The sequence below is a fragment of the Daphnia carinata genome, chromosome 8 (genome assembly GCF_022539665.2).
Source record: "Daphnia carinata strain CSIRO-1 chromosome 8, CSIRO_AGI_Dcar_HiC_V3, whole genome shotgun sequence".
Taxonomy (NCBI): domain Eukaryota; kingdom Metazoa; phylum Arthropoda; class Branchiopoda; order Diplostraca; family Daphniidae; genus Daphnia; species Daphnia carinata.
The window spans coordinates 6922176-6948811 of record NC_081338.1 but is presented as its reverse complement, the minus strand read 5'-3'; the positions used below and the strand labels follow the sequence as shown (position 1 = coordinate 6948811).

The window sequence follows — 26636 nt, the reverse complement described above, 5'->3', positions numbered from 1 at the left end:
GTACGCACACAGAAGTAAGTCAAGTATAACTTACCTGAGGACGATGAACGGTGAGTGTATGACACCATTTCTATTTTCATTCAGATGAGAGGGGAAGTACCTTCATACGGCCCACGCTTTCGTAAGTTTGAATTGCTTGGGAAGCAAATAATGGCATTCACGTAATTTCTTCTGAAACGGTATCTTGTTTGTCGTAGCGTTTCTAGGTCCATATGGAATGTATAATACGTGGTACCCTCAGCAGTTACGTCTCCTAAAAGGAAACAAATCAAATTAAAACAAAATCAAAGACCATTATTTCTATTGCAAGATGTTAATCTTAGTTAAGGCGTTAAACAAGTTAATAATTTTACTTGACCGACTAAGGATTTGGAAGGCATTCAATAACATGGCCTCGTTTCGTGTGGCCCTGCTCATTCCATCCACCCATTAGATTATTTTTTTAAAACAACCGTATACAGCAAAGTTCTGGAACCGAGCCAAATCTTTTTGTGCATCATCGGAGCTCTGCCAACTTCGTTACTGATTAATGCGATACTTCCAGATACTGGCAGAGCCTCCGAGTAGTTATTTCTTTATTTCCCATCAGAACTTTTTTAAAACTTGAGATGGATAGCGATGCGATCTTTTCGGATTGATCGCTATCTTTTCACGTTTAAAAAAGAATCATCAGCAAATGGACATTAAGTTATCTCAACGCACAGCTAACGGGACAAATATTTATCTTTACAATTGTCATTTGCTCATCAATTAAAAAGTCTAAACAAGCTCGTAAAATTTTCCTTCTAGTTATCATAAAAAAAGTTGGGCATTTTTCAAAGCCAGCAGTATGTCAAGATAAAATTGGCTTTTATTGGCGGTTTATGATTAGGTGCTAAAAGGTATCGGTATTGAAACAATAGACAAATAAATAATGCCAACAATAGCCTATCCAAGAGCTGATGTAAACCTATTATAAGGCGAAGAGGTGACGCCGTTTTGCGGGCGCAATCGGCCGTGAGCCTTTGCTGTTTGCTTGTTGGAGATTTCTCTTTTTGCTGACAATGGACTACACAAGCCGATGAATGTCAAGGTTATACTAAACTGGTGAAATGTTCACCTACAACGTGCAAACGCTACGACGTAGCGTCTATACGACATCGTAACGGGAGTCGCCCATTTGTTTCTACGTTATTATGTCAGCGGAAACTTGCACTAAAAAAAAACAAGGCTAAAAGCGTTTGCTTTACGATGGGAAATCCCTGTCAAAGTTATTACTAAAAATCGACCTTGAATGATTCATGGGGGGTAAAACTTTCACCGGCTGTTGGATTCGATAGCTCACATTGTCCCGGTTGACGTTCCCACCAGACGAACGCCAGCATTCAACCTGTTCTAACTTCGGAATTTTGGACGCCATGAGCAACTTTTCAATCGTAAAGTTCCCTTTGAATTGATTTTCAAATTTAAACCAAACGGTATTGATCCTCTTGCTGTTGCTCTTCAGGTACTGATACTATGGCTATCTGCAGCGTGCGGAGCTGACTCGTTCGCCATCCGTTCCAAACGGGCTGAAGGTAAGAAATATTGAATGACATAGAATACAAAGAAAGCGACGGTTCGCGTGCTTGATTTTAAGTGACTTACACTCTAATGGTTAGTGGTACGTCTGCATCTACGGAATTGAGGTGAAGGACACATTACGTAACTAAACTTTTGCTCGATTCAACTGTAAAAACTATCACCTTACGTCTAAGAATTGAAAGTGCATCGTTCTGTACTTACCGCCAATCGTTTCGTAATAATTGTCGCCCGTAAAGAACATAACTTGTAATTCTGATAAAAATAACTGACTGCTAATTTTTTTCTTACTTCAATTCTCTTTTGAATAGAATCCTCGTCAAATGCTACTACAAGACAGTTAGGAGGGTACGGTTTCCCGGCTCCATACTCACCGCCATACGGCGGTTATAATTCTCATCAACAGTACCCGTCGTACGGTGGACATCAACCAACGTTTTCAGCCTTAGGGCCTTATCCAGGTGGGCCATCACCTCTTTATCAACAACAAGGATATGGCGTCGGCAGTTACCCTGGAGCCAGTCCTTATGGCCAATATCCGTCCAACGGAATATATGGGGGCTCTCCGCAGAGTTCTTACTACCCATCTACTCCAACGCATTCCCCTTACCCGACCAATTCTTTTAATCCATCTTATGGAACTTATCCTCCTAACAACGGGTATGGTAACTACAACCCATCGATTCAAGGTGGGTCCTACAATCCATCAATTCAAAGTGGATTGTACCATCCACAAATTCAAGGTGGGTCTTACAATCCATCAATTCAAAGTGGATTGTATAACCCACAAACTCAAGGTGGATCCTACATTCCATCAATTCAAAGTGGATTATACGATCCACAAATTCAAGGTGGATCCTACAATCCACAAATTCCAGGTGGATCCTACAATCCACCAATTCAAGGTGGATCTTACAAACCACCAATTCAAGGTGGATCGTACAATCAACCCATTCAAGGTGGATCATACAATCCTACGATTTCTGCCATAACGGCTCAGAGTCCTTACCGTCCGTCCAGTGTTATTCCTGATCCATTTGGTTCGGTGGCTCCTGTCATCGGGAATCCTCCTTACAGTCCAGTTTCCAGCGGAGGATCGTCCTATAATCCCAGTGCAGGATCGTCCTTTAATCCCAGCCCAGTGGCAGCTACGCAAACTCCCTACAAACCAATAACGATAATTGAAAGCCCATCGTACAATCCTAGTTATCAGGGATCCAGTTCGTACAAACCTAGCAGCTCTGTAGGGTCTCAGGAAGGTTATGATTCCGTCGTTGTCAATGCCCAAGGATACGACCAGCCATCATCCTACAAACCGTCTTCTGGCAGTTACAAACCGCCGGTGTATTCTTCGACCTATAACAAACCCCAGTCTTCAAATTATCAGCCGTCATCTAGTTATTCTGGTCAAAACTCGTACCGTCCAATAACTGTCCAAGCTTCGATTCAAGAAATTCCGAACAGTGCTACCAACTATCCATCCAGTTCACAAAACAGACCCAGCTTTTATTCGGCATCTTCGGATAAGGTGACGTTTCCGAAGGATTAATATATGATATTTAAACAAAAATACTTTAATAAAATTATTTAATTTGTATAATTAAATATTTCTTTAACCTATGTAATAATGTGATGTTGCTGTTTTCCAGTTTGAGCGCCATAACTCATATTAACTGTACTCCATATGTGCCACCTGTGTTATCCTGTAGCTGTTTTTTTTGGGAGCCATCCCTAAAATTCCAGAATGAAGTAACAATATAAAAGACATTAATGACATACTGTGTTCTTAACACACAAAATTTGCCTACCTCATAAGTATTGTATTTTATACTGTGTGTCTGAAGTATGGTCAAGCATTATTCAGCTCACCAATCAAGGAAATTACTGCCAAAGCAAACTCTCTCAAGCTCTATGATGAAAATTCAGTATTTTTGAATTGAAAAATTAAAATTGACCAGCTACTAGGCTAGTTTAGCACGTAGTAAGTAAACAAACAGGTGCTAACACAATACGATCTAAAAGAATACCTAAGTCTCAAAGAACTGAAGACAATTTAAGAGAATTTTAAGGATTTTGCATACACTGTTTCATTGCAATTACAAATTATAGAGGGCCATTAACGTGGATTGGAACAGTAATTATGGATAATAATAGAATATCGGTTTGAGGTATAGGTTACCGAAAATGGTCGGGAAATGTTCACATTCGGTAAATTTGTTTTCGTTCATGTTATCACATTTTCGTTAAACATAATTTTTTCCAGCTTTGAATTTTTACATGTAAGGCCATGTGTTGACACCTGTAATTATTCCAACAACAATGCCTGCAGGTATACCGAACAGCACGCCAATTAGATAAGTTTTCCCGCACGAAGGACGTCTGCTTCGACTTTTTGAATAATCCTTTCCGCTGTTGCCTTTTTTTGTTTTGCGAATCGGAGAATATGAAAGTGCGCGAGTGCCTGATATTAGTTATATTAAAATTAAAAGTAAACAAAAATAAAAGAAATAAATTTCGTAGTTAAAAATACCAGAATTTGAAGGTTGCTTGCAACAACAAAGCACAACTGCGACGGTAAATGGAATTAGGACAAAACTAATGGCACAAGTAACGGCCAGTACCAAACCTATCATTTTCAAAATTCTACCGATTTCGTCGCCCACTGAATATTCTGGTTTCCAAGTCCCGTCTATGGAAGCGACGTCTAGATGAATGGACAGTAACACTGCCATTGATTTATATACTAGAGAATTCGCCGCTTTATTTATAAATCCGTTCGGTGTTTCGTTAAAATCAGGTGGGCTCTGATCGCTCCCATTTACGGAAGAACTTAACCCTACTTGGCGAAAAGACATGCTGCATCTGAAAATAAAGTCAATTAGTCTATTGAAATTGTGACGTTTTTACAAAACACTTACGAAGAAGAACCCTTTTTAGCTGTACAGTACTCTCGCTTACGCCTTTGACGTAAACTACGGTTATATTATTAACGGCCTTAACACCCCTTTCGTTTTTTGCGGTATCTTATCCTCTATTTGAATACCTTTTTATCTTATCAAGCAGGAAAATATGAACAGCTGATCTTGATTTTGCCTTTGTATCATCGCACAGGTGTTCAAGGTTCCATAGACAAGTTCAGCTTTTCAACGTAATCTCAACTGTAGATTGCGTAGGGAAGCCTATGCTTACAGTATGTTTTGCCAAAGCTACTTCTTAGCATTCCTAAATAGTAAACTTCAGCACATAACTTTCTTGAATTGGTAATTCCAGCTGTGAAATAAAGATGTGAAATACCTATGAACGACAAATTAAGAAGAAAATTCTACAAAAAAATGTAATAATCAATAATGGATAAACACTGGGCAGTAGATTTTCCATAACATTGGCCTAACTAGTTAAATAATTACGAATTGATCAAGGGCAATCCATAAAACCCGCGCCTTCCATGCAGAATGAGATCTGTTGATTTAAATGCTAATCCACTCGAGTTCGTGGATAAATAAACAGCAGCCCATCAGAGCCCTGCATTTTTAAGAACAGGTTCATTAAGGTAAACTAAGATGACAGTTATTGTTAGTATATCCTACAACGACAGACCGCTGAGCTTGCCGATACGTCACGAAACTATCAAACTATTAAAGTTGATCGCTGAACCTAATGAACACAGAGTTTACGGTTCGAACTATTTCTAATCCCTCCGTTGAGGTGGACCATTGTCTGTCTTCCAAGGAAATGGCATCTCTTGAACAGTGGCCGTTTCATTACTGGCTATTTTACCATCTGCAATTTGTACAATTAGTCACTAATATAAAATTTACTTATTGAATACTATTACCAATTTCTAGATTAACAGTAAACGAAATTCCTTCCTCCTCTCCTTCTTTATCACGGTTTGCAGCCATTCGAATTTTTAAATCTTCTGCATCTAAAATGTGGTTATGGTATTTTAAGTTATAGTGTGTGAGTTAAAATACTATTTTGTATTAAGGTGCTCTTGACGTCTTCAGCGGTTAGATACTCTTAATACCTATTATATAAATAATATTTAATAAATAGACGAATCATACCTGTTGGGGTTGAACGATGCCGATTTCTTATTTCACGGTATGCCTGAAACAATTAAGTCCATTTAATATTTATTTGCATAAAATATTAGTCCAAAAGTTACTTCAACCGGTTTCTCTTTCTTAGAGCGTTGCTTACGGGAAACTCCACATCCCATAGTTCTTCTTTTGGAATGATTTTTCGACTGATCGCTGTGTGTGTTATCCCCTTTGCTTCGGCGCGACGTCCAAATCCTATCTAGGACCGTATGATGTATCTCAGCATCGCAAAGATCCTTCGTCGACGGTGTGAAATTTAATTCACCCAGATCAATATTGACTACACTTTCACAAAGCCTGAAGAAAGTAAACATTGGGAAACGCATTTGAAGTACAAATGAGGAAAGATTATACATACTTCGTTGGTGGTACGTTCGCAACAGCTTCACTATTGATAAAATTTGCAAAAGAATTTGTTCCATATACTGTCCAGCTTGACGGATTACGACGCGCAAACTCAATTGCGTCTTGTAGAGTTAGTTTCGAATACGTTTCAAGGATCTTAGGTTCATGGTGATTCTTTTCGCGAATTAAACAAGGACGTATGTAGGCGTAATCCAACTGTTTAAATCTTTCCGCAAAAAGTAAAGACGTTAGCAATGCAGCGATGAGTTTTCTGTTAAAGGCTGAACTCACTTATCGCGAACTTTATTGCTACTTAATTGGCCTAAAATATCCACGACGCCAGCCATCGTATAATCAAGCATCTAGAGAAATCAGCCAACTAATTATCTATATAAATTTACTGACAAATAAGATCAATTTGCAATACAACCTTTTCGTGCAGACGTTCGTTCATTGTTTTTTCCCGTTTTTCTTCTCGTTTTACTTTAAGAAATTCCACAAGAGGTTTGATGGTGATGCCCTGTTCGTAAAACTTGCTTAACAACAGGAAATAAAATTGTTACTTTTGCTATTACGAACCTGGACAAAAACGGTGAAAAACACAACAGATATTGTTGCAGTTACGAAGAGCGGCTGACGTGGGATGCGATTTGGATCGATGAGGAGTACAAGGGCGAAAGCAATAGCTCCACGTAGTCCACCATAAGACATAACAAATTTTTCCACTCGATTGAGTTGATGAAGGCGAAAGTAATTCGCTAATTCCGTCAAAACCACGACACCTGCAATAAATTCAATAATTTGTTTTTGCTCCGGATGAATTCTAATGCTTATGGAATAGTTTACCAAGTGCTCTATAGATCGAACAAAAAAATATGGTAAGTAGAATGAATGCGGTGTTCCATTCATGGTTGTCGTTGACAGTGCTGATACCTAAAAACACGAAAATAATGGATTCCGAGCCGTTGCTAAGCACTTTCAAACCACATTTGACGGTGGTTAGTGAAGTGCTTGACATGTTTTCTGCTACATAATTCTTCATGGTGATTCCACAAAACATAATCCTGTTTCAAAAGAATGTTATTGAAACCGAATAACGTTAACCTTGGCTATTTGGCTTACGAAAGAATGCCAGACATTTGAAACGCTTCTGCATTCAAATACGCGACGTAGCTCATGATGAAAACAAATATTGGTTCGATAACCAAGACTCGGTGGGTGTACTTGGTGGCAAAACCGGTCAAGAAACCCCAAAAGATACCAATAGTTGTTCCACCCAAAGCCACAACTAAGAATGAGGCGAAACCGGATAAAACATCAATGGTTTCAATGTTCTCCGGTCCAAGAGAGATGTAAGAGTCACACATGTTGTAGAGAACCTTAAGAAAACATGTCATTATTAGAATATGGTAAATGTAGGACTTCCATTCATAAAACCTTACCACAGTGACAGCATCGTTGAGAAGCGATTCTCCGAAAACAATAATATAGAGAACTTTATCGACGTGAATTTCTTCGAAAACAGATAATACTGCTACAGGGTCTACGGCTGATATTAGAGCTGAGAATATCAGTGTTTCCAGTAATGAGATCTCGAAACCATATATACCAGACAAGCCGCACGCCCAAAGACTCATACCTGATTGGAAATAGAAGGTATACGTGTAAAGTAAAATTTCTTCGGTGCGTTCGAATCTATACGTTTTCTGTTTTACCTATACAAATAGTGTTGAAAATTGTCCCCATCACGGCAAAAAGAAGAATAGTGCCAAGGTGGTCAAAAAACGGTCGATTGGGCATAAAGAAGCCGGCATCAAATATGATGGGTGGTAACATACAAAAAAAGAAAATGGTAGACGAAAGGGGTGACAAGACTGTTGTTTTTGTCAGGAAGAAAACGATTCCAACGGCGATACCGGCCAGGATCAAACAGCAGGATTCAGGAACCCATGTAAGTAGTTTTGGCCAACCACTCAGAACTGAAACATGGAGGAAGTTAAGACAAGAATCTGAACGGTACAAATCAATGGTTTCTATTACTTATTTTCACTATGCATGTGCCAAAAACCCACATTGCAATTACAAATGGCACTGCCACTCTGGGGAAATTTGGCTTAGCAATGGGTATTTGAGGTCTTACAGTTGGGGTGGCAGGTGAAGTATAATAGTGTGTACTGCTATAAGAATGTCCCCTTTCATCTTTTTCTGCAGAATAAAAAATTTACCAGTTAACTATATGAGCAATTGCACAGTGATCTTCGACAAAAAACTAAGCAGAATATTTCACCTGTTTGAGAATCAGTTGAATATCCATTTAACATAAACACCTTTTGAGTATTTTGGATAGTAACTGCCAAAATCTTACCTATATAAAAATTCTTTGGTCCTTCAGTGACTTTATTCTCCGATGCCTGCACTGCTTGAGGAAATGAATAACCAGGCAAGAAAAACATAAAACATAAAAAATACATAACAAGGGAGGAGACAGCCGGCATTCTGGTTGTTTTTTGTTTGGGCACGGTGGAATAGATTTCCAATCACGTAATATATTTTTTTCTTTTCTGCATGATCTACACCAAACGTATAGCCGATTATAAGGTTATACCCCGATGCTGGAATTTCTTCCTTATGTACTGTCACTGCAGCATGACTGTGTGTACACCTGTGCAGGTGTAGGCTTATTTCACGAAAAAATAAAAAAAAACATCATAAAATAACATTTCTAAGCTGATCTCAAGAACACTAAATGTTCTTAAGGAAATGTATAATTTGTATAAGTTTCAATTTCAGACGACGAAAGGGGTTAGTCAACGGTGCCATCTATCAGCCAAACACAGAAACGGGTTGCAGCTACGAATTGACATAATTACCAGTTATTTCTGGTTTATTCCCCACACAAAATGATTTTGCGTTTAATTAAATGAATTATTTTAGGCATTTTAAGCTGCACAAGTTCTGGGGTTACGAGCAATCGAATAATTATCTGCGTAGATAAAATAAAAAGCAAATAATAAACGATCGCGCAATGAGACACCACGCTATAGCGCGCCAGCACGTATCAACAGTGTGGCGTGACAACAGGGTTGGTCTATTTTTTGTCGATTAATTGCATTCCATGGTTCTAAAAAACAAATTACAGCAGTAATTTAAATTTAGAATACATTAGTCGTTTCGTTCGATTAAATAAACATCTGTCAAATGTTTCACTTTGGATTTCATTATTTACAAATCCAGAAAGCGAAAAAGTGGTGAGAAACAATTTGTATTTGAAAGGGAGGAGTATACAATGATAAAATGCATATAACCACTAAAGGAAGTTATCTTTCTTTCTTCTCCACAAAAGAAAAGACGGTGGAATTTGATAATAATTGCGCAATGCATAACATTGAATGCACAGTCAGGAACGGCGATATTATGTATACTGGAAAACGTATTGATTGTGTGTGTAGATATGATGTGTAGGAATTTCAAGAATAAAATAAGACAATGAAAAGGGGGCCACCAAAAAGGGCCCACACAAAAGCCGATGGATGCAGAACGGGGCGGGGAGAAAATGGCGCGGGATGGATATTCTTTCAACTTGTGTTAAAAAAATGATAATAATAAAAAGATCACTACTTTTGAGTATGAGAGGATTACTATTATATATGCACACAGGATGTTGGTTAAAAGCGAGAACAAAGTGTTTATGTTTGTTGCTGTAAAATGTTGTTGATCTTATTTACAGGTAGAGGTGGGCGGGGGGGAGGCTACAAACGACACTGTACACCTATACAAAAAAGGCCGTGGGATGTGTTCAGAATGTATAATAGTGGTATCGATAAGTCAGGGAGTTGTTGATATATAATTAAAGCAGGCTATACGTACACTGATATCTCTGTCCTTCAAAAAAAAAAAAAAAAAAGGAGAATAATTTTATCGGGGAAATTAACACGAGTTTCTCTTTTGTTTCATTCTGCTGCTGCTAGTCTTTGGCCTCGAGCTGTTTTGTTTCTTTTTGACCGTCAGGTGCTGCTCGTCTCCATTAAACAGCTGACACTTGAGCTTCGTCATCGTCTGCGCACACAAATAAACAATCGATTAGTCCAACGTACGAGGTGATAAAGAAAACGAGACGAAGGTGACATTTCCAGAACAGCTACCCCTTCCCCCGCCATGTCTATGGCGTGGCTAAGGTAGGCCATTCAGAAACATATTTTTTTTTGCGTTATGCCATTCAGCTGACAAGGACATGGCCAAATCAACCCACCGCATCTGAAACCGGATGTGGAAGCAATTAAGACGTACCGTCTTCTTCTTCAGGATCGGAGCTGTAGTAGCCGGCCGTGACTCCTTCGTGTGAATGGGCCCGACTGAGTCGAGCCATTCGCGCCATCTGGGCCGCTACGTTGTAGTCGGGAGGTCGTCGGGCTCGAGGTGGAAGCTCTCGGGGGAAGATAGGACCTGTTCCAAAAAAAAAAAACAAAAAAACAAGACCAAATAAAAAATATTGCCAAACCAAGTAGGAGGAGACGGACACTAAAGCTTATGCGCCAGAAACATATAGAGGAAAGCAATGTTTAGATTAGAAAAGCATGCAAGAAGACACCTGTAAGCCTCCACCCGTTTTACCTCTCCTTTTTAATACAACCGGTTGGAGAGGAAGAGCAGGCAAGACCCGATTAGCGGTTTTCATGTAGCTGGCCCTAGCCGGCTGGCTGTTTGCTACGTCTTGAACTACTACAGTCGGAATGTTAAAAGAAGTAGGAGCCACAACCTTGGCTACAACATAAAAGTCAATCATACCCAATCATTTTTTTTTGTTAGCTAAGATAAAACAAAAGGAATTGATTGCACCCATTTTTTCATGCAAAAAAATGGACTACTACGTGTGCAGGGAGAGGGGTGGACGTCGGGACAAGGGGGAGCATACCTTGGGTTCCATGCGGGTATAAAGGTACCCTAGTTCGTGGAGCGACAGGCGGTGACTCGTTCGTTCCAGCGTGGCCGGACGGATGATGTAGCAAATGCGCGTGACCCCCTCCGGAAACGCCTTCCACCGAGTTATTGGAATGCGAGTTGAACTGGTTGCAATAAGCGGCGTCGATGCCATCAGAGCCAAGGCCGATGCCCAATCCGATGCCCAGCGTCAATCCCAGTCCCAGGGGTTGAGGCAAAGAGCCGGATCCTCCACCTCCGCTGGTCCCGCTGCCTCCGCCGCCGCTGTCGCTCGAAGTGGCCGATCCGGACATGTGCGACTTGCGCATGGCTGCCAAATTAGCCAGACTTGTGACGCTGCTGCTCTCGGCGTTGAGGTCGACGGGCAGGGCGGCGTCAGAGTGCGAACGTTCATGCGCTCGTTCGTGCGTGGCCGTCCTGAGCGGCGGCGGTTGGGGTGGCGCTCCAGGCACTCTCCGATTCAATCCAGGCGATGGAGAAGGAGAATGTTGCTGGAGCAATCCTGAGCCTGGAAGAGGTAGAGCCATGGAAACAGAACACGCGCCCATGGGTCTGTTCGGCGCCTGGTACGGTCTCGTCTTGCTGGGCTCGCTCAGAGCCAACATTTTACGGACCGACTGCGGACTGGCCGCTCCTAGATATTTCCAAAAATAATTCGTCACTTCCCTGAAAGGTGTTTGCGAAATTTAAAAATGAATATATGTCGTTCCGAATTTGGGTCCCTGCTGTCCCCTGCGGCTCTCGCTGGTGGCGCTGGTGGAACTGGCCGTGCTCGTCGTCGACAGCGTCGGACTCGGGTGTCGTTTGCGGACGTGGTGATTGACGGCGCTGAGGACCGACGCGCCCGTTGCCCGACTTTCCGACCCACCGCCACCGCCCGAACTGCCCGGATTGGATGTGGTGGCCGTCAATTGATTGCTTCCGGCAGGTGGTTCCACTTCGACCGACATGTGTCGCAGTTGTTCTTCGTCCGTTATGACCTTGATGGCGAACGTTAAATTGCGTTTTAACTAGCGAAACAAACGTGACAAATACAATGCAACACTTGTTACCTTCATGTTTCCGAGGTAAGCCTTGACGCGACGGACCATCTGGGCTTCCTCAAACATTTTCTTGGAATTGGGCATGGCGGCCGACTTTTTGCGTCTCTTGACCGTGGCCGACGAGAGGTGGTGTCGGTCGTGGTGGACGGCGCCACCGGCCATGCCCGATCCGGTCGTCAATTGATTCATGGCCATCATGGCGGCCGACGGGGGTTGTCCGCCCAGTTGGAGCATCGTGAACAAGTCGTAGGGGGCCGAGCACATGTGCGACAAGGAGCGGACCTCCTTGGCGATCATGCGCAGCTTCTCAAAGTTGATGAGTCCGTCGACGCGCGTGTCGTTGCCCAAATGGATGAACGTCAGATCCTTTTTGACAACAGGAAAAAAAGGAATCTGGCCGGACACAAAGGAATGGTTAACAAATGCGCACGTGGGTTGGTTTTTCTTTACGTTTGGGTGTTGTGTAAGAATAAGAAAACGCACCATGGGCGGCTGGACTTGCTCGCTGTTGATGAGATTGCGGTACTTTGACATGTTGCGAGACGGGTCCATCAGATCCTGCATGTCGCGGAAGAGGCGCTGGTATTTGCCCGGCAGCTTCTCCCACGTCTGTTTCAGCCTGGAAACGGCGCCGTGGCCCAGGCCGGAGATGATGTTGAACATGGAATTGAAATTCTTGCACTCTTTGCACTGGCGGGCCACTTTGATGAACTGCTTGATGGCCCGCATCCGCCGCATCAGATTGTGTTCCGCGCACACTTCCGTCACCACCCAAAACATTTCGCGATTCACCAGCTGTTAAAAAGATGATGCCATTTTTAAATGTTCTTCGAATAAAAATACACGAATGAAAAACTCACCTCGCTAAATTGCGATAAATGAGGCGTGCCGTATTTGCTGCGCAACTGGAACAGGTCGTCGACGTACTCGGTGCTCTCGATCTGCGTGAAAATGGCGAAATCCTGCAGCGTCAGCTGGACGGCCACTTCGACGGCGTTGAGGTGGAGGAACTGGACTTGAGATTCGCGCATCAGCTCGCCGGCCAGCTCGTCCGGCACCAGCGTTTCCGTGCTCTGGTTGTTCTTGAGGTAATAGCGGCTGGCCACGCCGATCCGCTCCGCCAAGTTCTGCAACTGGTCCGGCAGCCGGCGCTGTTTGATGATGCCGCTGTCCGTCACCGTCACTTCGCAGAGGCTGTAGTTGGACGACGGGTCCGTGATTTGGAATTCCTGCAGAGAGAGCATCACCACTTCTCTGGCCGTCGTTTCCTACCAAGACGACACGCGAATCGGTTAACGTTGACATCATTAAACTGAATAATATATTTAATGTCTTTTTACTTTGTGGATCAGCAGGTACTTGGACGTCTGGTCGGCTTTAAAGACTTTGAGGGCGTGCTCCGGGTAGTCGGCCCGCGGATCCTCGTAGCAAATGCTCGTCAGATCCGGATTGCTGTGACTCATGTACATCTGGTTGACGCTGTTGCCCGTCAAGGCCGAGCCGACAGCACCAGATTGTGCGGCGCTCGAATCCGCCGAGCCCGTCGTGGAACCGTACATGACTTCATCGCCGGCCGTTTCTCTGTTTTTGTGTGAAGCAGTACATGGTCGTTAATTATTTAAAACATCCGGTTTGAGATGAGTCTTTCTTCTTCACAAAATTACATACCCCGGTTTGCCTCTGGCAATCTGATTGACCTTGCCCCAAAAATGCTTCAATTTAGTTTTGTGGCCGAGCGTCATGAAACCGCCACCGCCTGCGGCGCTCTTGGAACCAATTAGCGCCGTCTTGTCTTTACATGGCGACGCGCACGAGTTGCCCGCCGAGCCGCTGTCTGAGTGAACATCGGAAGACGATCCGCCCAGCATTTTGTTGCTGGAAGACGATTTCGATTCCAGTTTCTTACCGCGAGGTCGTGGCGAATTGTCGGGCGTGTTTAACATTTCTGCTCAGGAAATATATTCAAATTAAACATTTTTATTTTTTTATCTTCCAAGTTTAAATGATTTTTGGATGGGTATACCTTTAAAAGCATGAAGATTGGATCGAACGGTGATGGAGAGATGAGTGGAACCCCGGAGTATCTCTAAAGCCCGTACGTGACTGACGTGTTCGAAGCTCTGCCCGTTCACCTCGAGGATCTGATCGCCTCGTTTGAGACCAACTTCTTCGGCTTTGGAACCCTTCTCCACTTTGGCTACGAAAATGCCGAAACCTCGTTCGAATCCACCGAGGATACTGAAATGAAGGATCTCGTCACGACTCGGTCGAGTCAACGTCACCGTCCGCGATCGAGCTTTGGCCGCGCTGGCGAAATCCAACATCCTCAACTGGTACGGAAGCAAAAAAAATTGAAGTTCATTTCTTTAGAAAATAAGTAATATTAGTAATTTACATGGCTTTGCATCTTCGACTGTTCCAGCAAACATTCAAATGTCTCTAGGAACTCCATCATGCACGGGTCGGTTTCAAAATCCGTAAAATGATTGTTAACCCAGAGGAGAACGACTCGCGTCACTTTATCTCGTACGGTCGGATCGTTGAAACTGCCACGTTCCAAAACAGAAAAAAGGAATTAAAACAACGTAGTTTTATGGCGTGTTTAATATACATACCATTCAAGCAACTGGCTGCACACAATCAATGGACTGTCGATAAATATGCGATGAGTTAAAAGGAAATCTTCAACGTAACTCGGATCGCCGGAAGAGTCTTCCAGCAAGTGGGACATTAATCGCTCCACCGTACCCTATTTCAAAATTTAAACAGCCAAAAAATGGTTAATGGGTTATATAAAATAGTCTATAAAAAAAAAAGGCTGCTTAATTAACAAGTGGTCGATACGTGTGTATCGATAAAAACAGCCGCATGCGGCAAAGGGCCCTCTTTTCCTTTCTAATTAGGTTGTGAAGAAAAAGGCCCCCCCCCCCCCCCGCCAACCGAAGAGAGGGTATAGGTTGCCAAGGATGGCGGGGCTTTTATAACTCACTTTGATAACGATGTGGGAGCGCTGAGAGGAGGAGGCGGCGCCAATCTGAGCCCGTTGCTCCGTCACCAAGACGACGCGTCCGTTCTCTTCGTGCCGCCGCGTATTCTCCTCGCCCTTGTGCAGGATGCTAAAGTAATCCGTCTGCGTGATGCAAACAAATTGGCAGTCGTCGCATTTGGTGCGCATCACGCCCCGGTGGTACAACTTGTCCATCGTCGGCGTAATCCCGAAACTTGAAAATACCAGAAAAACATTAAATATTTTAAAAAATGAATCGAGTATGAAACGGATGGAACTCACCTGTCGCCAAGGTGTAATGCTCTGCCAGGTTCGCCGGAGGCTCCGCCATCGATTTCCACGTGGCCGTTGATGATGACGGACCAAGAGTCGAGTTCCTCTCCGTCGTTCATGACGACCGTGCCGGCCTTTTCGACGACGGCAAAGACCATGACGCGGCACAGGGCCCGTCGGACCGAGAGCGTCATGTTGGCGAAAGCCCTGAGGTGTTGCGTGAATTCCAGGAGGATCTCGATGTCGTCGTCCGATCGATCCGACGGGTCCTTTTCCAGGCACTCGCGCACCGTGTCCCGCACAGTCAGGCTCTGCAAAAATAGAAAAATGGATGAGAAAAGGCAGACGACCATATCAAAAGGCAAGGGATTCCGTCCAGTCACGAAACGAGAAAGGAAAAAGAATAATCAAATAAATAAATCATCACGTCGATGCTCTCGGCCAGGTCCTCTTCCTCGTCGCTGTCGACGATCGATTCCATCAAACCAGTGAGATCGACCTCGTCGCCGTCGTGATCGACGCCGTCGACGCCAACGCCCTCGGCATCCTGAATGTCATTCATCCAATTGCAATTAGTCGTGACCTCTATTTTATTTTTCTTTTACACCCATTAATAATAAGGAGAGGGAGAAAGAAAACAGGATCATCTCGTCTTACCTGATCGGAACTGGGGACGGAAGAGTGCATCGTATCCGAGCCGGAATAGGCCGAACTCGTGTCCGATCCCCTGGAACTGCGGTGCGATTGGGTGCCCATTCCCCCACCGACGACGTGAACAGTTCCAGGGTCCCGATGATGGTGGTGGTTCATCAGAGGATGATGTTGCATATCTCCGACCCGATACTTGTTTTTTTTTTTTTTTTTACAAAGAAATAATCAGAATTTTTAAATTTTCTTTTTGGGAAAAACCGGCACAGCTGAGGTTGACCGCATAAGATCCGGGTCAATGATAACAGAAACAAGTTGATTTTTTCAAAGGAATTTATCTTTTTCAAACCTCCGAAATTTATTTGAAAATTTGGAAAAAAAAAAAGAAAATAAAATAGTCACCTGGTCATTGTCCATCCTATTGTTGCGATCGAGATGGTGGAGGTGAGCTGATGGATAGGATGCCGTGGCCGAACTAGTTGAAGCTGATCTTTGCGTCCGCTGGGGAACGTCAGAATAATCCACCTGTCAATATCATTTGGTGTAATCAAACCGTACTCACTAGGACTGTTTATTGACATTTTCGGGCAGGGTGTTGACGCATGCGTGAAATGAGTGCAACTCCACCCCCCCAGAACCCATTCGTTTTGATTAAAGATAGTGGCATCCACATTTCTTGTTTTTATTCTCTTTAATCCGAGCTGTTCATTTTTTTTCTCTCTCTCTCTCTCTCTCTCTCTCTCTCTCTCTCTCAACTTTGCTGTTGTTGTTTCTAACCAAAATCAATTTCGAAATGAAGGAAACGGAACTTACGACGAGCATTTCCGACGGCTCCAGGATGAGGCATTCGTTGGGCCGGCGGATGCTGACGCCACTCCGCTTACCAAAACTGCAAATACATCAAACAAAAATAGAAAGAGAAATTGATTAAAATTTTTCTTTTTGGGGGGTTTAAAAAAAATTAAATAATAATTTCTAAATAAATCGTTTTTTTTTTTCATCTTCTTTTTCCGTTTTAAAGAAGAGAATAAAACGGGAGCGGGAAGCCTTGGGGAAAAGAAGCATATCGATCCGGCTGATTGAAAGGACTTGGTTGATCAAGACTGTCAAACATGGAAAAAAAAGGAAAAAACGAGGGATTTGCTGTGTGTGTGTACCAGACGGAAAAGCGTCTACGAGGAGTCAACGGTGGCGGTGAAAGAAATCGAGCGGCCGGTTTGGTTGCAGGAGGTGGCGCTGTTGCTGTCGACGCAACAATAGCAGCAGCAGCACCACCACCAGATCCTGTGACAACAACGGGAAGATGAGGAGCAGCCGAGTGGCCAAATGAGCTGCGACGTGAATGGAACGAATGCCATCGTCGGATGGGCTCCGGTATCGCTACCACTGCCTGACGGCCAGCGATGGAAGACAGACGATGGTCGGCGGCCGATTCTTCCGTCGCCTCAATGGACGATCCCCTGGTCGTCGACCGGCTGGATCGCGTATACTTTTGCATCACTCTCTCAACTCGCCCATCGACTTGCACAAGCTCCGTCTCCGACGCCGAACCGCACGCAACTGAACGGATCTTTCCTGCGCGCCAGCGCGGACGCCGGAGAAACAACATCCCTCAATTTTTTCTCATTTTTTTCTTTCTTTCTTTCAACGACGAAATTTTACACATTTCTCTTCCGTATCAAATGCTCAGTGTAGCGAATAAAGGTCTAAGGTCAAATGCCCTCACTACGACGAATGCAAGTTCCGTTAGCGCGCGGGCAATCACAATGTCCCTCTTGTTTAATGGTTGCCTTTTCTTCCAAGTCTTTTGTCCTCCCCTCGAAAAAATGGGGAAAACTATTTTTTTTTTTCTTGTTTTTCTCATCTTTTTTCATCAAAGTCACAGACCTTCTAGTCTTACGGGATGCGGATCAATACCCCCTTGCCTACGCCAGTGCCATCTAACGGCCGAAAAAATGGCGACGCTTCTTCAAGGAAGAAGAACAAGAACAAGAAGACGCGGCGCATTATGCCATTCTACACAAGACGCGATACGTGTGTATGTTCTAGCCTATCTCTCTTTTTTGATGGATGAACCCCCCGACAGATAAAAAAAAAAAACTGAAGAGGTTTTGCGCTCCCCACTCAAGATCCATGTTTGAAACATGACGTCACATTGAACCACTTGAACTTATTTTAGCCTTTTCTTTTTTTTTTTTTTGCTTCCCATCTTTCGAGTGTTTTACTACGATTCCGATAAATCTCTGTGGAAAAACACAGACACACAAGAACAACACAAGCACGCACTAGACATTGATGTACCTGAAATCGGACCAATCCATCGTGTCACGACATGATCCGGCCAGAGATGAAGAAATTTTAATCCAGTTTCATAAAACAAAGAGGGTCATCCACAAGAACAAAAACAACACTAAAAAATGAAAAATTTTGGGGACCAGTGACGCCGAACAAACTTATTGCCAGTCCCTAACGCTGAACACCAACTGAAGAGAGTTGGAAGAAGCAGCAAAAGCAACTGGAGGGCATAGAACGAGGGCCCCAAGGGCATACCTGTGTGTTGAGGGTCGTCAGAATACCTGTCTTCTATTATCATTCCCTCTCTCTCTCTCTTTCTTTTTTCTCTCTACAGCTTTCCTATTCAGCGATGTGCCTTCAGGGTGAATAGAATTTGAGACTCCAGCGCCAAAAACCAGAAATATTTTCTTCTATTTAATTTCGTTTAGTTAAAGGAAGAACGACAGGTGTGCGATTTTCTATTTTTTCCCTCAGTCATTTTCGGTATAAACGCCCCACGGTCAGCATTTCTTCGAAAGGGATAACGAGAACTCAATTAAAGTTGATTTTTTTTATTCCAAAAAATTCAGGGTTTTTTTCACCTTTCCTTTTATTTCTATTTATTCCCTCCCCTTCCTTGCCCTTTTTCCCGATAGCGTGGCGGATGGAAATGTTCACTTCGACTTGGGAGGGCGGACGATCATATCAAACATGTCGACCTTTTTTTTTTTTCTTTTTATTTATTTATATGGAAAGAGCCCGGCGCGCGACCCACGTAAACAAAAACATCCACTCAAATAATAAGACACGAAAAGATGGCGATAATGAGGCCAAGCCAACGGTACATATTAAAAAGAAAATCCAGTTCCGAAATCTCAAATGCAGATGACCTTCCACCTCCTTCCCCCTTCCCTCCTCTTTTATTTGCGTTTTCTAACTATATGCATTGCTTGGAAAAAAAAAACAACAAAAAAACAAATGAACACGACCGCACATCCATAAGATAACAGGTTCACGCGCCATAGAGTTTCATATAATTAGAAACCAAACAGTAGGAGAAGTAGAAAAAGTTAGGCACATATGAAAAAAAAAAAAAATTTTCCCTGTTTGTTATTGTTATTATCTTTTCGCGGCTGATGGGCCTGAGGGGTGGGGAGGTTTCCACACTGGGACCCCTAACATGTCTTTTTATCTCTGCGGGCGCGCTTGTGTTTTCCATCAATTCCGCCCCCGCTTCCAGACTAACCACTTCCGGTCCCGAAGCCAAAAAACCCTCTCTCTCTCTCTTTTTTTTTTTTAACTCTCTCATTTTCTCTCTCGTTCGTGTGTAATCGCGTTTGTCATGTATTATGTACGTCTGCGTGTTTTTTCCTCATTCCCTTCCATCCCTTTACTAGATGCAAAAGCATTAGTGGTGGGCCATTCCAATTTAGCAATCATCACACCATCTAGCGGTCACGTTCCATAACACTTCGGGATTATTGTAGGGATAATGTGAAAAAGGGGGGAAGGAGGGGACAGACAGGAAAAAGTGTCGACAGAGAAAATTGGAAAATCAATTTAAAATGGAAAATGAAATCGGTCACCCAGAAAAAATAGTTGCTACCGGGATGCCAACTTTCGCCCTGCGTGAGTCCGGCTTCTGCACTTACACGAACGACTGCGTGTGATTGACACGAAACTGGGCCAAAAGTCCAAAAGCAGAACGGCAAAACAAATAACGACCGACTTGTCGTCGCGAGAAACAACAGAGGAGAAAACGGAATCAATAGAGAACTAAGTACAGAGGCGAGAAATTATTAAATGCCCCCCTCTCTCTCTCTCTTTTTCGTCCATTTCATTGATTGCGAGTAAAGAAGAAAGTTGCAAGGATTATCGCCGTAAGGATGTTCAATCAACTCTCTTTTGTCTGAGCTATTGTTCGAATAGCAAAAAAAAAAAAAGAGCAAAGTAAAAAATGGCTGTACAGGAATCACGCTCCATTGTTTCCAGCCATTCGGGATAACCTTGGCTCAACAGCGTGAATACGGTTTATTTTTTTTTTTTAAATGAAAAAAGGGGAATGGTATTCTGAATTCGTAATTTTTGTTTTTGTGTAGTAGACGCATTCTGGAAGGAATGAAAAAGAAAAATTTGGCAAATAGAATTCCAAATCGGGAGAAATTCTAATTGCCATTTAAAGACTGGGAGATTAAAAAAGAACACAACCCCCCCCCCCCGTTTATGGAGTCTGGAATTTCGTTCGCATCGACGGAGGAAAACAACAACCAGACGAAACAGAAAACAAAAAGAAAACTTTCCGAATCAATGATGTTTTTTGGTTCTTGATTTCTTTCTTTTTGTTTCCCCGCTGGAAATGGATTGTTTTCGACATCTGGTTCAAGCCGGTCGCTTCAGGCAAGTCCCGTAATTTCAATTTAGCATTGCTGACAAGAAATGAAACGGGCTCGACTGTGGTTTTCGGGACCAGGTGGGCCAACCCAACTTGTTTCCGCAAGAAACAACATTCCAACCTTCTTATGCCCCTTTTTTCTTTTCCTCATATATTTTTTTTTACAGTATGTCATAGTCTTAAATAATAACGACAGGGAGTCTAGTTTTTGTTGGATGAAGACTAGGTCAAGAAAAAATGTTGTCCATCAATGGGACTTGGACAACAAGTGGGACCGGAAAGAGTCCAGCCGGAAATAACATTCCTATTCTCCCTCCCCCTTCTCTTACCGACACGTACACACCCCGTTCTCTTTCTGCGATTCAGAAAAAAAAAAAAAAATAACACACACCCTGACCGAGGTATCCGGCTTTGATTCAACCGTATCGCATACAGCATAATGACCGGATACGTACAATTACACTTTTTTTTTTTAAACGGATTTTTTTTGGACTGTCGCGGGGTAGGGGGCTATGCATGGCAAAGTCATTTAAAACAGAAAAAAAAAGAGAGGAGGGTTCCCTCCATCTGTTAACTCATCTCCAATTACACCCCTCTGTGAACCACGCCCTTCACTTTTTTCTAAGTTTGTGAAACCATCGATTGCTGACTTTAAAAATGAGAGGGAGAAAAAGACGGGAAATCTCTTTTTTTCCTCTGGAAGATGGCGGGAGAAGTCCCGAGGTCATTGATTAGCATTGAAGCTTTTATGTTGGTCGCTCGTATAACTACGGATATGGACACACGACCGTTTCCTCAAGGACTTTCTCTTTTTCTTTTTGCTTCTTTTGATTCAAAACAAGAGCCCAGATTGACGTAGTAATAGTAAGACTTACCCAATGGCGCTTGATCGGTTGGTGGTGTGTATGTATGTATGTATGTATAATCCACTTATCGTTTCCTGCACGAGGCGAATATCAATCGTCCATTTCTGTGCAGATCGCCATGGCAACTTTGTCAATTAAGCAGAGGGTCATTCGCACCGGCGAGAAAGAACACACCGAGAAATTGGATGAGATTGACGGGTGCAAGAATCACGTTTTTGCTTGGGGCTGAATTCGACACTCACGAACACATTTGTGTCGTCCACAAAGCCACTGACTTCCAATTGAAAATGCTCCCTTCTCTGTCTCGCTTTGCAGACGACGAACGAAAACGAGATAAAACTACGGCAATTCAAAGACAACACTTGAAACAAAGAGTAAAACAAACGTTATTTTTTGTTTTGTTTTCTTCTTATCTCGTGGTTGTGGTAATGTTGCAAACGAGCTTTCAGATAAAAACACGAACATAACCGACGTCGACCGAGACTCGAACGCCACTGACTTTTGCAGGTTCCAAAGGGGTTTCTTCAAGGGGGCGTTCACTGTTTCTCAGACGCAGTGATAATTTCCACCGCTAGATGGCTACTTCAAAACCGCCCTCGACAGCGAGCGTGTATGTAGAGGGGGGAAACAGTCGACAAAAACTTGATCGATTGAGGGAGTTAATTGGTCTTGTTTAAGAAATAACGTACGAGGAAAAAAGAAAACAGCTGGGGAATGTTGATGGCCTGGATGGACGGGAAACCAAAGAATTTTCTTCATTTCCTCAAAAGGAGGATATGGAATCAACATCGTTCCAATCTCGACTGAAATTTCTGATATTTGTCTTGACACAAGACAAATGGCGCCATAAATCGCCCATTACTTCTAATACATACGTTATTCCGCACAAATTGAATCGAATTGTTTCAAGACAGAGAAAAAAGTATTTTTTCTTACCTAGCTCCGGGCAAGTACATGGATCCGTCGATGAAGACCGAGCCGCACAGCAGGACGTACCAGCACGAACACAATTCGCCGCGACTGCAAACGAAAGGAGAAAAGAAAGATGATCAATGAACTTTGAATGCGTTTGGATCCAGGCCAAGTTAACAGACGAACAAGAAAGAGAATCATGAGCGATTAGAGTACGTCTGCCAACAAAACAAATCGTGTAAACGTCATCCAACTTAAAATGGTTAAGTCGTTTCATTAAAAAGATGAATCACGGACGATGTTAATGGAAATCGACGGGGCTTTATACGAAGGCGGAAGCAACTCGGGCCTAGTTCCTTTAAGAGACGCCGTTAAAATCTTCTTTTTAGGGGGGGATAGACCTGAGCGTGAGCAACATAGCGTAAGTGGAATGCCACTTTTAATTCCATCAACGACATCCCAAGAATGCTTTACTATCCCGAAAATAATCCAAACTCATCCTTTCTCCTCTTAATTTCTCATGCTTGTTGTTGTGTATCTTTTTCCTTTTTTATCTGATTAGATCGCAGGTCTTGTATCAAAGTCCCGGTTAGATGAAGTCATTAAAAAGAAAAAGGATGACGGTCTCTTTGAAAAGAAAAAAAAGAAAACGGGACGTTTGAGTAAGGGTTGTGAGGGGTTTCCTGTTCCATTGAATTACGAAAACGCAATGGGTGGTAGGGTTAACAGTACAGTAGGGGTTCCGTGGGCTTTCCAAGTTGTGGGCCGTGCACAGATTTCGTGACCCGAACGAAATGTAGCGATCGGGGCCATCTGACGGTCGGGAGTTGAATTTAATACTGCCTCCGGCGAGGGCAGAAAGGGGTCATAGGCAGCGGGAGCGTCTGTAACGGAAGATGAAGCGAATGAGATGCCAAAAACTCACCAGTAGAGGATGTCGTTGGCGTCGTGACGCTCGTAACGGATGACGCGGCACAGCGAACGCAGAGCAGAGTCACGTAACAAGCCAAAGGCGCCCATCGGACGTAATGCCATCCATATCCGGTTGATTTCCTGTAATGGCGAAATTATAAATGTTTTAATTTAAATTTTGCGTTTTGGTTTGCAGTGTTGCTCGCTCATAGATGGCGTTAATTTAGTCGTATTTCCAACCGCTAGGTGTCGCTAAAATCGATTTTTTTTTATTTTCACGATTGTTCTGCTTGTTCGTGACTCCCATCCATCCAATCACGTCAAAATGATCGCGTCATACGACCCAAATCTCTACAGTATCAAAAACGAAAAAGAAAACAATGGGCTTCTTTTGTTTCATTATACCCATTGTCTAGGTTTTCTTTTTGTCTTTGTTATTATTATTATTTTTTTACTAATAAAGACGACGAGACTTCACGTCAGGGACACGGAATCACGGCGACCGTGAATAGTCAGACAGACCAAACTGCAAATGACTCACGTGTACTGTGCGCTGGGTCGGATCCTTTTGTAGGAGGAATACGAGCTCGCGATCGGATCGTGTCTGGATGTCCCGTGCATGGCCGCCGTTTTGATGGTACTGCTGGGCGCCCATCTTCACCTGGAAGCGTCGTTTCATCATCATAGCGTCTCGTCGTGAAAACGGATCCCGCTTTCACGAACTACCATCCGCCATTGAGAGTCATCTGTCATGAGGCAATCACGAGAAAACATTTTAGAAAGGCTTTATCTTTTAAATTTTTCTTTTTGGTTTTTTTTCAAACCGCATAAAGAGCAAACAATGCGGAGACGCACGAAAACGTTCGTTCATCACGCGACACGAGCTCAACGGGGAGGAGTAATGCTCCGTCACGTTCCCGTCACGGATCGGCCCCACCCTCAAACATACTCTCTACCCATATACTGTTACGTGTGCTATGCCTATCTCTAAAAGTCTGTTGGCCGGTTAAAAAACATTCCGAAAATTTGATCGTCTTCCAATGACGAACATTTCAACACCCTCCTTGCCCATTTTATTTCAGTTGAAAAAGAAAAATGATTACTTTGCCTACATTTGGAAATGATCACTCAAAAATACGTAATAAAACAAACGAAAATAAGCGGGAAAGTGACCAGCGTGTTATGCCCGTATTCGGTTTCGATCCGTCAAAAAACGTGACATTCTTCTAGGGAAGCGTGAAGAATAAAAGGACCGTGATTTCATCCCGCATGTGTCCGCGTGATTAGTTCGCCCTCCCGTCGCTGCTGCGATAAGCCTTTTTCTTTTTCTTTTTTCGTGCCAACTCATAAGAGGGCACTAGAAAGCCACTGAACTTTTGACATTTGGTATTAGCGGTGGAAGAGTTACCTGTCAAAGTAGGTCACCTAGAATACACTTCTAGCTCGCCACAATCTGTGTCACACGCAGATGGGTTAAATCAATCGAAAATCAAAACAGAATCAACGATGGCCATCATTCTCAGAATTTTGTGTACCTTAAAAGAACCAGCTCGGACTTTCACAAGAAGGCCAGCACACTTTCGCGCGTTCGTCATATTTCATGGCTAATAATTAAACGAGAGAAAGTTTTTTTTTTTCATAGTCGGCTAGCAACTGACGTGTTTCGCCGCCGGAAATGTACATAAGGTGTAGGTCGTTCGACCTTTTTTTTTTTCTACAGATACACATGACCTTTTTGCCGTTTCGACGGAACCTTAAACTTGTGGGGGCAATTCGTCACAGCGTGACAATTCCCAAACATTTCTAACTTCAAAACAAAAGTGTATCGTTGCGTGCGCAGGTTTTACCGGTTCGAAGGGCTTCAATCCCACGAGATTTTTGTTCTAAAGGTTTCCTTCCATCGATCGAATCGAAAACATTGAATGTACCTAACCGGAATAGCTAACACATGAACATGAAAAAAAAATTCTATGTTTCCTTTAATGACAATGATCGTGTGCACGAATCGGACATAAAAAAAAATTACATGCTTTTCTCTTCTGCGACTACCGATTGCGTTCGAAACACCTTTCTATATGGATAAAGAGAGAGTAGCAGCACAATCACGAGATGTTCTTAAAGTGGATGAAAGTTCATTGTTTTTTTCCAACAATCGGCACAAAGGTGTTGATGTGAAAAATCGAAATAAGTCTGACGGAACATTGTGTGAGAATTTTTTCGATAAGTTTAACGAACGCAAGAGGGGTCTGCCAAGGTTACACCGTGGGAATCGTGATGATTTGATTGAATTTCTAAGAAAAGGATCATTTAAAAAAGATTTCGTTTTCTAGAGTGACACTGTCTTGTACGGTTTTTCCCCACTTGAGTATCAGGAAAATGATAAACGTTGATCTCGAGATGGTGACTATTTCTAAAATTGATAGATGAAATCAGTTGAACTTGAGCTGACAAAGTGGTTGACGAATCAAATGCTATCAAGGTAAAGTGCATAAATTAATGTTACGACATGTGTGTGTGTATGCAATCAAAACGAAAATATCTCGAGGCCGTGCCCGAAAGCAAATTGATTTTGTAATGAGTTCCTCATAGTCAATAGCGTGGACGTTTCAACCATACCTTTGTCTGCCGTTCATATCCAGAGTTTTTGTGATGGCGTCACTTTATATATTTAACACCAAAAAACCACTTTTTTTCACTGTGTGTTTAGAGAGAGAAATCCCAACAACTTTTGATGTAAAAACTTTTCACTCGGTTTGTACGATGCGACTGTGTGTTGTGTAGAACAAGAACGAGAAAGAAAACCTTCCACCAGGTGGCGCGTTCTAGACGACTCTGGGGAGGGGGGGGGCGATCTCAACGGTCGAACATGGAGAAGACGGTGGGAGGGGGCGAATGGAAGTGAAAAAGGAAACGATGAATACAATGAGAATGGGAGATAACCAGCATGCGTGTTACTGTTTGGCTTCTACCCCTTAGGCATGGACGGCCATTTTGACGCCGCACTAGGTTCGGCTTGATCACGACACTACGCGCCAAAATTCGACCAAAACTATTATTTTGCAATCATTTTTGATGAGATGATTCAACAAAACGTTTACGTAATAAAGTGAATCAAAATGTCAAGTAATGAACTCGTACGATGTAGTGGAAAATGTCAGCGTGAGAGTTCTTTTTTACTGACCGTAACGGTCGAAGGTTTTGAGTTTCACTGGGCTCGTTTTGAAGAACGACGAGTGCCTGTCATGTCACACCTGCCTCTCTTGACAACTAACGGCCATACTGTAGAGAACTATAACAAAATAATTCCAAAAAAAACCAATTTGGCAGACGTTTGCAGGAAAGAAGGGGCCACGCCATATGTGT

At 43.0% G+C, this 26636-nt stretch overlaps 4 protein-coding genes and 1 long non-coding RNA gene across 10 annotated transcripts; 1 reads left to right on the top strand and 4 right to left on the bottom strand.

The window, feature by feature from the left end:
• The first annotated feature begins 1258 nt into the window (after nt 1–1258).
• On the top strand, nt 1259–3320 carry LOC130700230 (DNA-directed RNA polymerase II subunit RPB1-like). Of its 3 annotated transcripts, none has more exons than XM_057522270.2 (4): nt 1259–1415; nt 1487–1556; nt 1872–2249; nt 2439–3320. In XM_057522270.2, exons 1-4 carry the CDS (start codon nt 1398–1400, stop codon nt 3107–3109), a joined length of 1137 nt encoding a protein of 378 aa, XP_057378253.1. In that variant the 5' UTR covers nt 1259–1397; the 3' UTR covers nt 3110–3320. The 3 variants fall into 3 exon arrangements, with proteins under 3 accessions (XP_057378253.1, XP_057378252.1, XP_059352621.1); XM_057522269.2 differs by having other exon boundaries at nt 1872–2276; XM_059496638.1 differs by having other exon boundaries at nt 1872–2303.
• Nucleotides 3184–3785, bottom strand: LOC130700241 (uncharacterized). Its single transcript, XR_009003714.2, has 3 exons — nt 3740–3785; nt 3369–3469; nt 3184–3291 (listed from the first exon to the last, which is right to left on the bottom strand). It is a non-coding gene; the product is annotated as an uncharacterized LOC130700241 (long non-coding RNA).
• A 25-nt stretch (nt 3786–3810) lies between these two features.
• Nucleotides 3811–4570, bottom strand: LOC130700237 (uncharacterized). Its single transcript, XM_057522278.2, has 3 exons — nt 4479–4570; nt 4091–4422; nt 3811–4021 (listed from the first exon to the last, which is right to left on the bottom strand). Exons 2-3 carry the CDS (start codon nt 4413–4415, stop codon nt 3834–3836), a joined length of 513 nt encoding a protein of 170 aa, XP_057378261.1. The 5' UTR covers nt 4416–4422; nt 4479–4570; the 3' UTR covers nt 3811–3833.
• Nucleotides 4571–4643: 73 nt separating this feature from the next.
• LOC130700224 (Na(+)/H(+) exchanger protein 2-like) lies at nt 4644–8759 on the bottom strand. 3 transcript variants are annotated; one of them, XM_057522254.2, is made up of 15 exons: nt 8296–8757; nt 8049–8213; nt 7724–7987; nt 7451–7647; nt 7131–7387; nt 6855–7072; nt 6588–6790; nt 6439–6528; nt 6300–6370; nt 6022–6234; nt 5729–5960; nt 5628–5670; nt 5396–5485; nt 5148–5340; nt 4644–5082 (listed from the first exon to the last, which is right to left on the bottom strand). In XM_057522254.2, the coding sequence occupies exons 1-14, from the start codon at nt 8501–8503 to the stop codon at nt 5249–5251; spliced, it is 2343 nt and encodes a 780-aa protein (XP_057378237.1). In that variant the 5' UTR covers nt 8504–8757; the 3' UTR covers nt 4644–5082; nt 5148–5248. The 3 variants fall into 3 exon arrangements, with proteins under 3 accessions (XP_057378237.1, XP_057378233.1, XP_057378236.1); XM_057522250.2 differs by having other exon boundaries at nt 7131–7647; nt 8296–8759; XM_057522253.2 differs by having other exon boundaries at nt 5735–5960; nt 7131–7647; nt 8296–8759.
• A 598-nt stretch (nt 8760–9357) lies between these two features.
• LOC130700235 (rap guanine nucleotide exchange factor 2-like) lies at nt 9358–26198 on the bottom strand. Of its 2 annotated transcripts, XM_057522275.2 has the most exons (23): nt 25890–26198; nt 23815–24019; nt 23287–23414; nt 22386–22469; nt 16731–16806; nt 16320–16442; nt 15927–16112; nt 15697–15816; nt 15279–15580; nt 14979–15210; nt 14605–14738; nt 14385–14535; nt 14013–14319; nt 13658–13934; nt 13330–13570; nt 12850–13257; nt 12473–12784; nt 11999–12382; nt 11657–11926; nt 10921–11581; nt 10620–10769; nt 10296–10451; nt 9358–10064 (listed from the first exon to the last, which is right to left on the bottom strand). In XM_057522275.2, the coding sequence occupies exons 2-23, from the start codon at nt 23956–23958 to the stop codon at nt 10033–10035; spliced, it is 4878 nt and encodes a 1625-aa protein (XP_057378258.1). In that variant the 5' UTR covers nt 23959–24019; nt 25890–26198; the 3' UTR covers nt 9358–10032. The 2 variants fall into 2 exon arrangements, with proteins under 2 accessions (XP_057378258.1, XP_059352533.1); XM_059496550.1 differs by lacking the exons at nt 22386–22469; nt 23287–23414; nt 23815–24019; nt 25890–26198 and adding an exon at nt 17075–17540.
• Between the last annotated feature and the right edge of the window lie 438 nt (nt 26199–26636).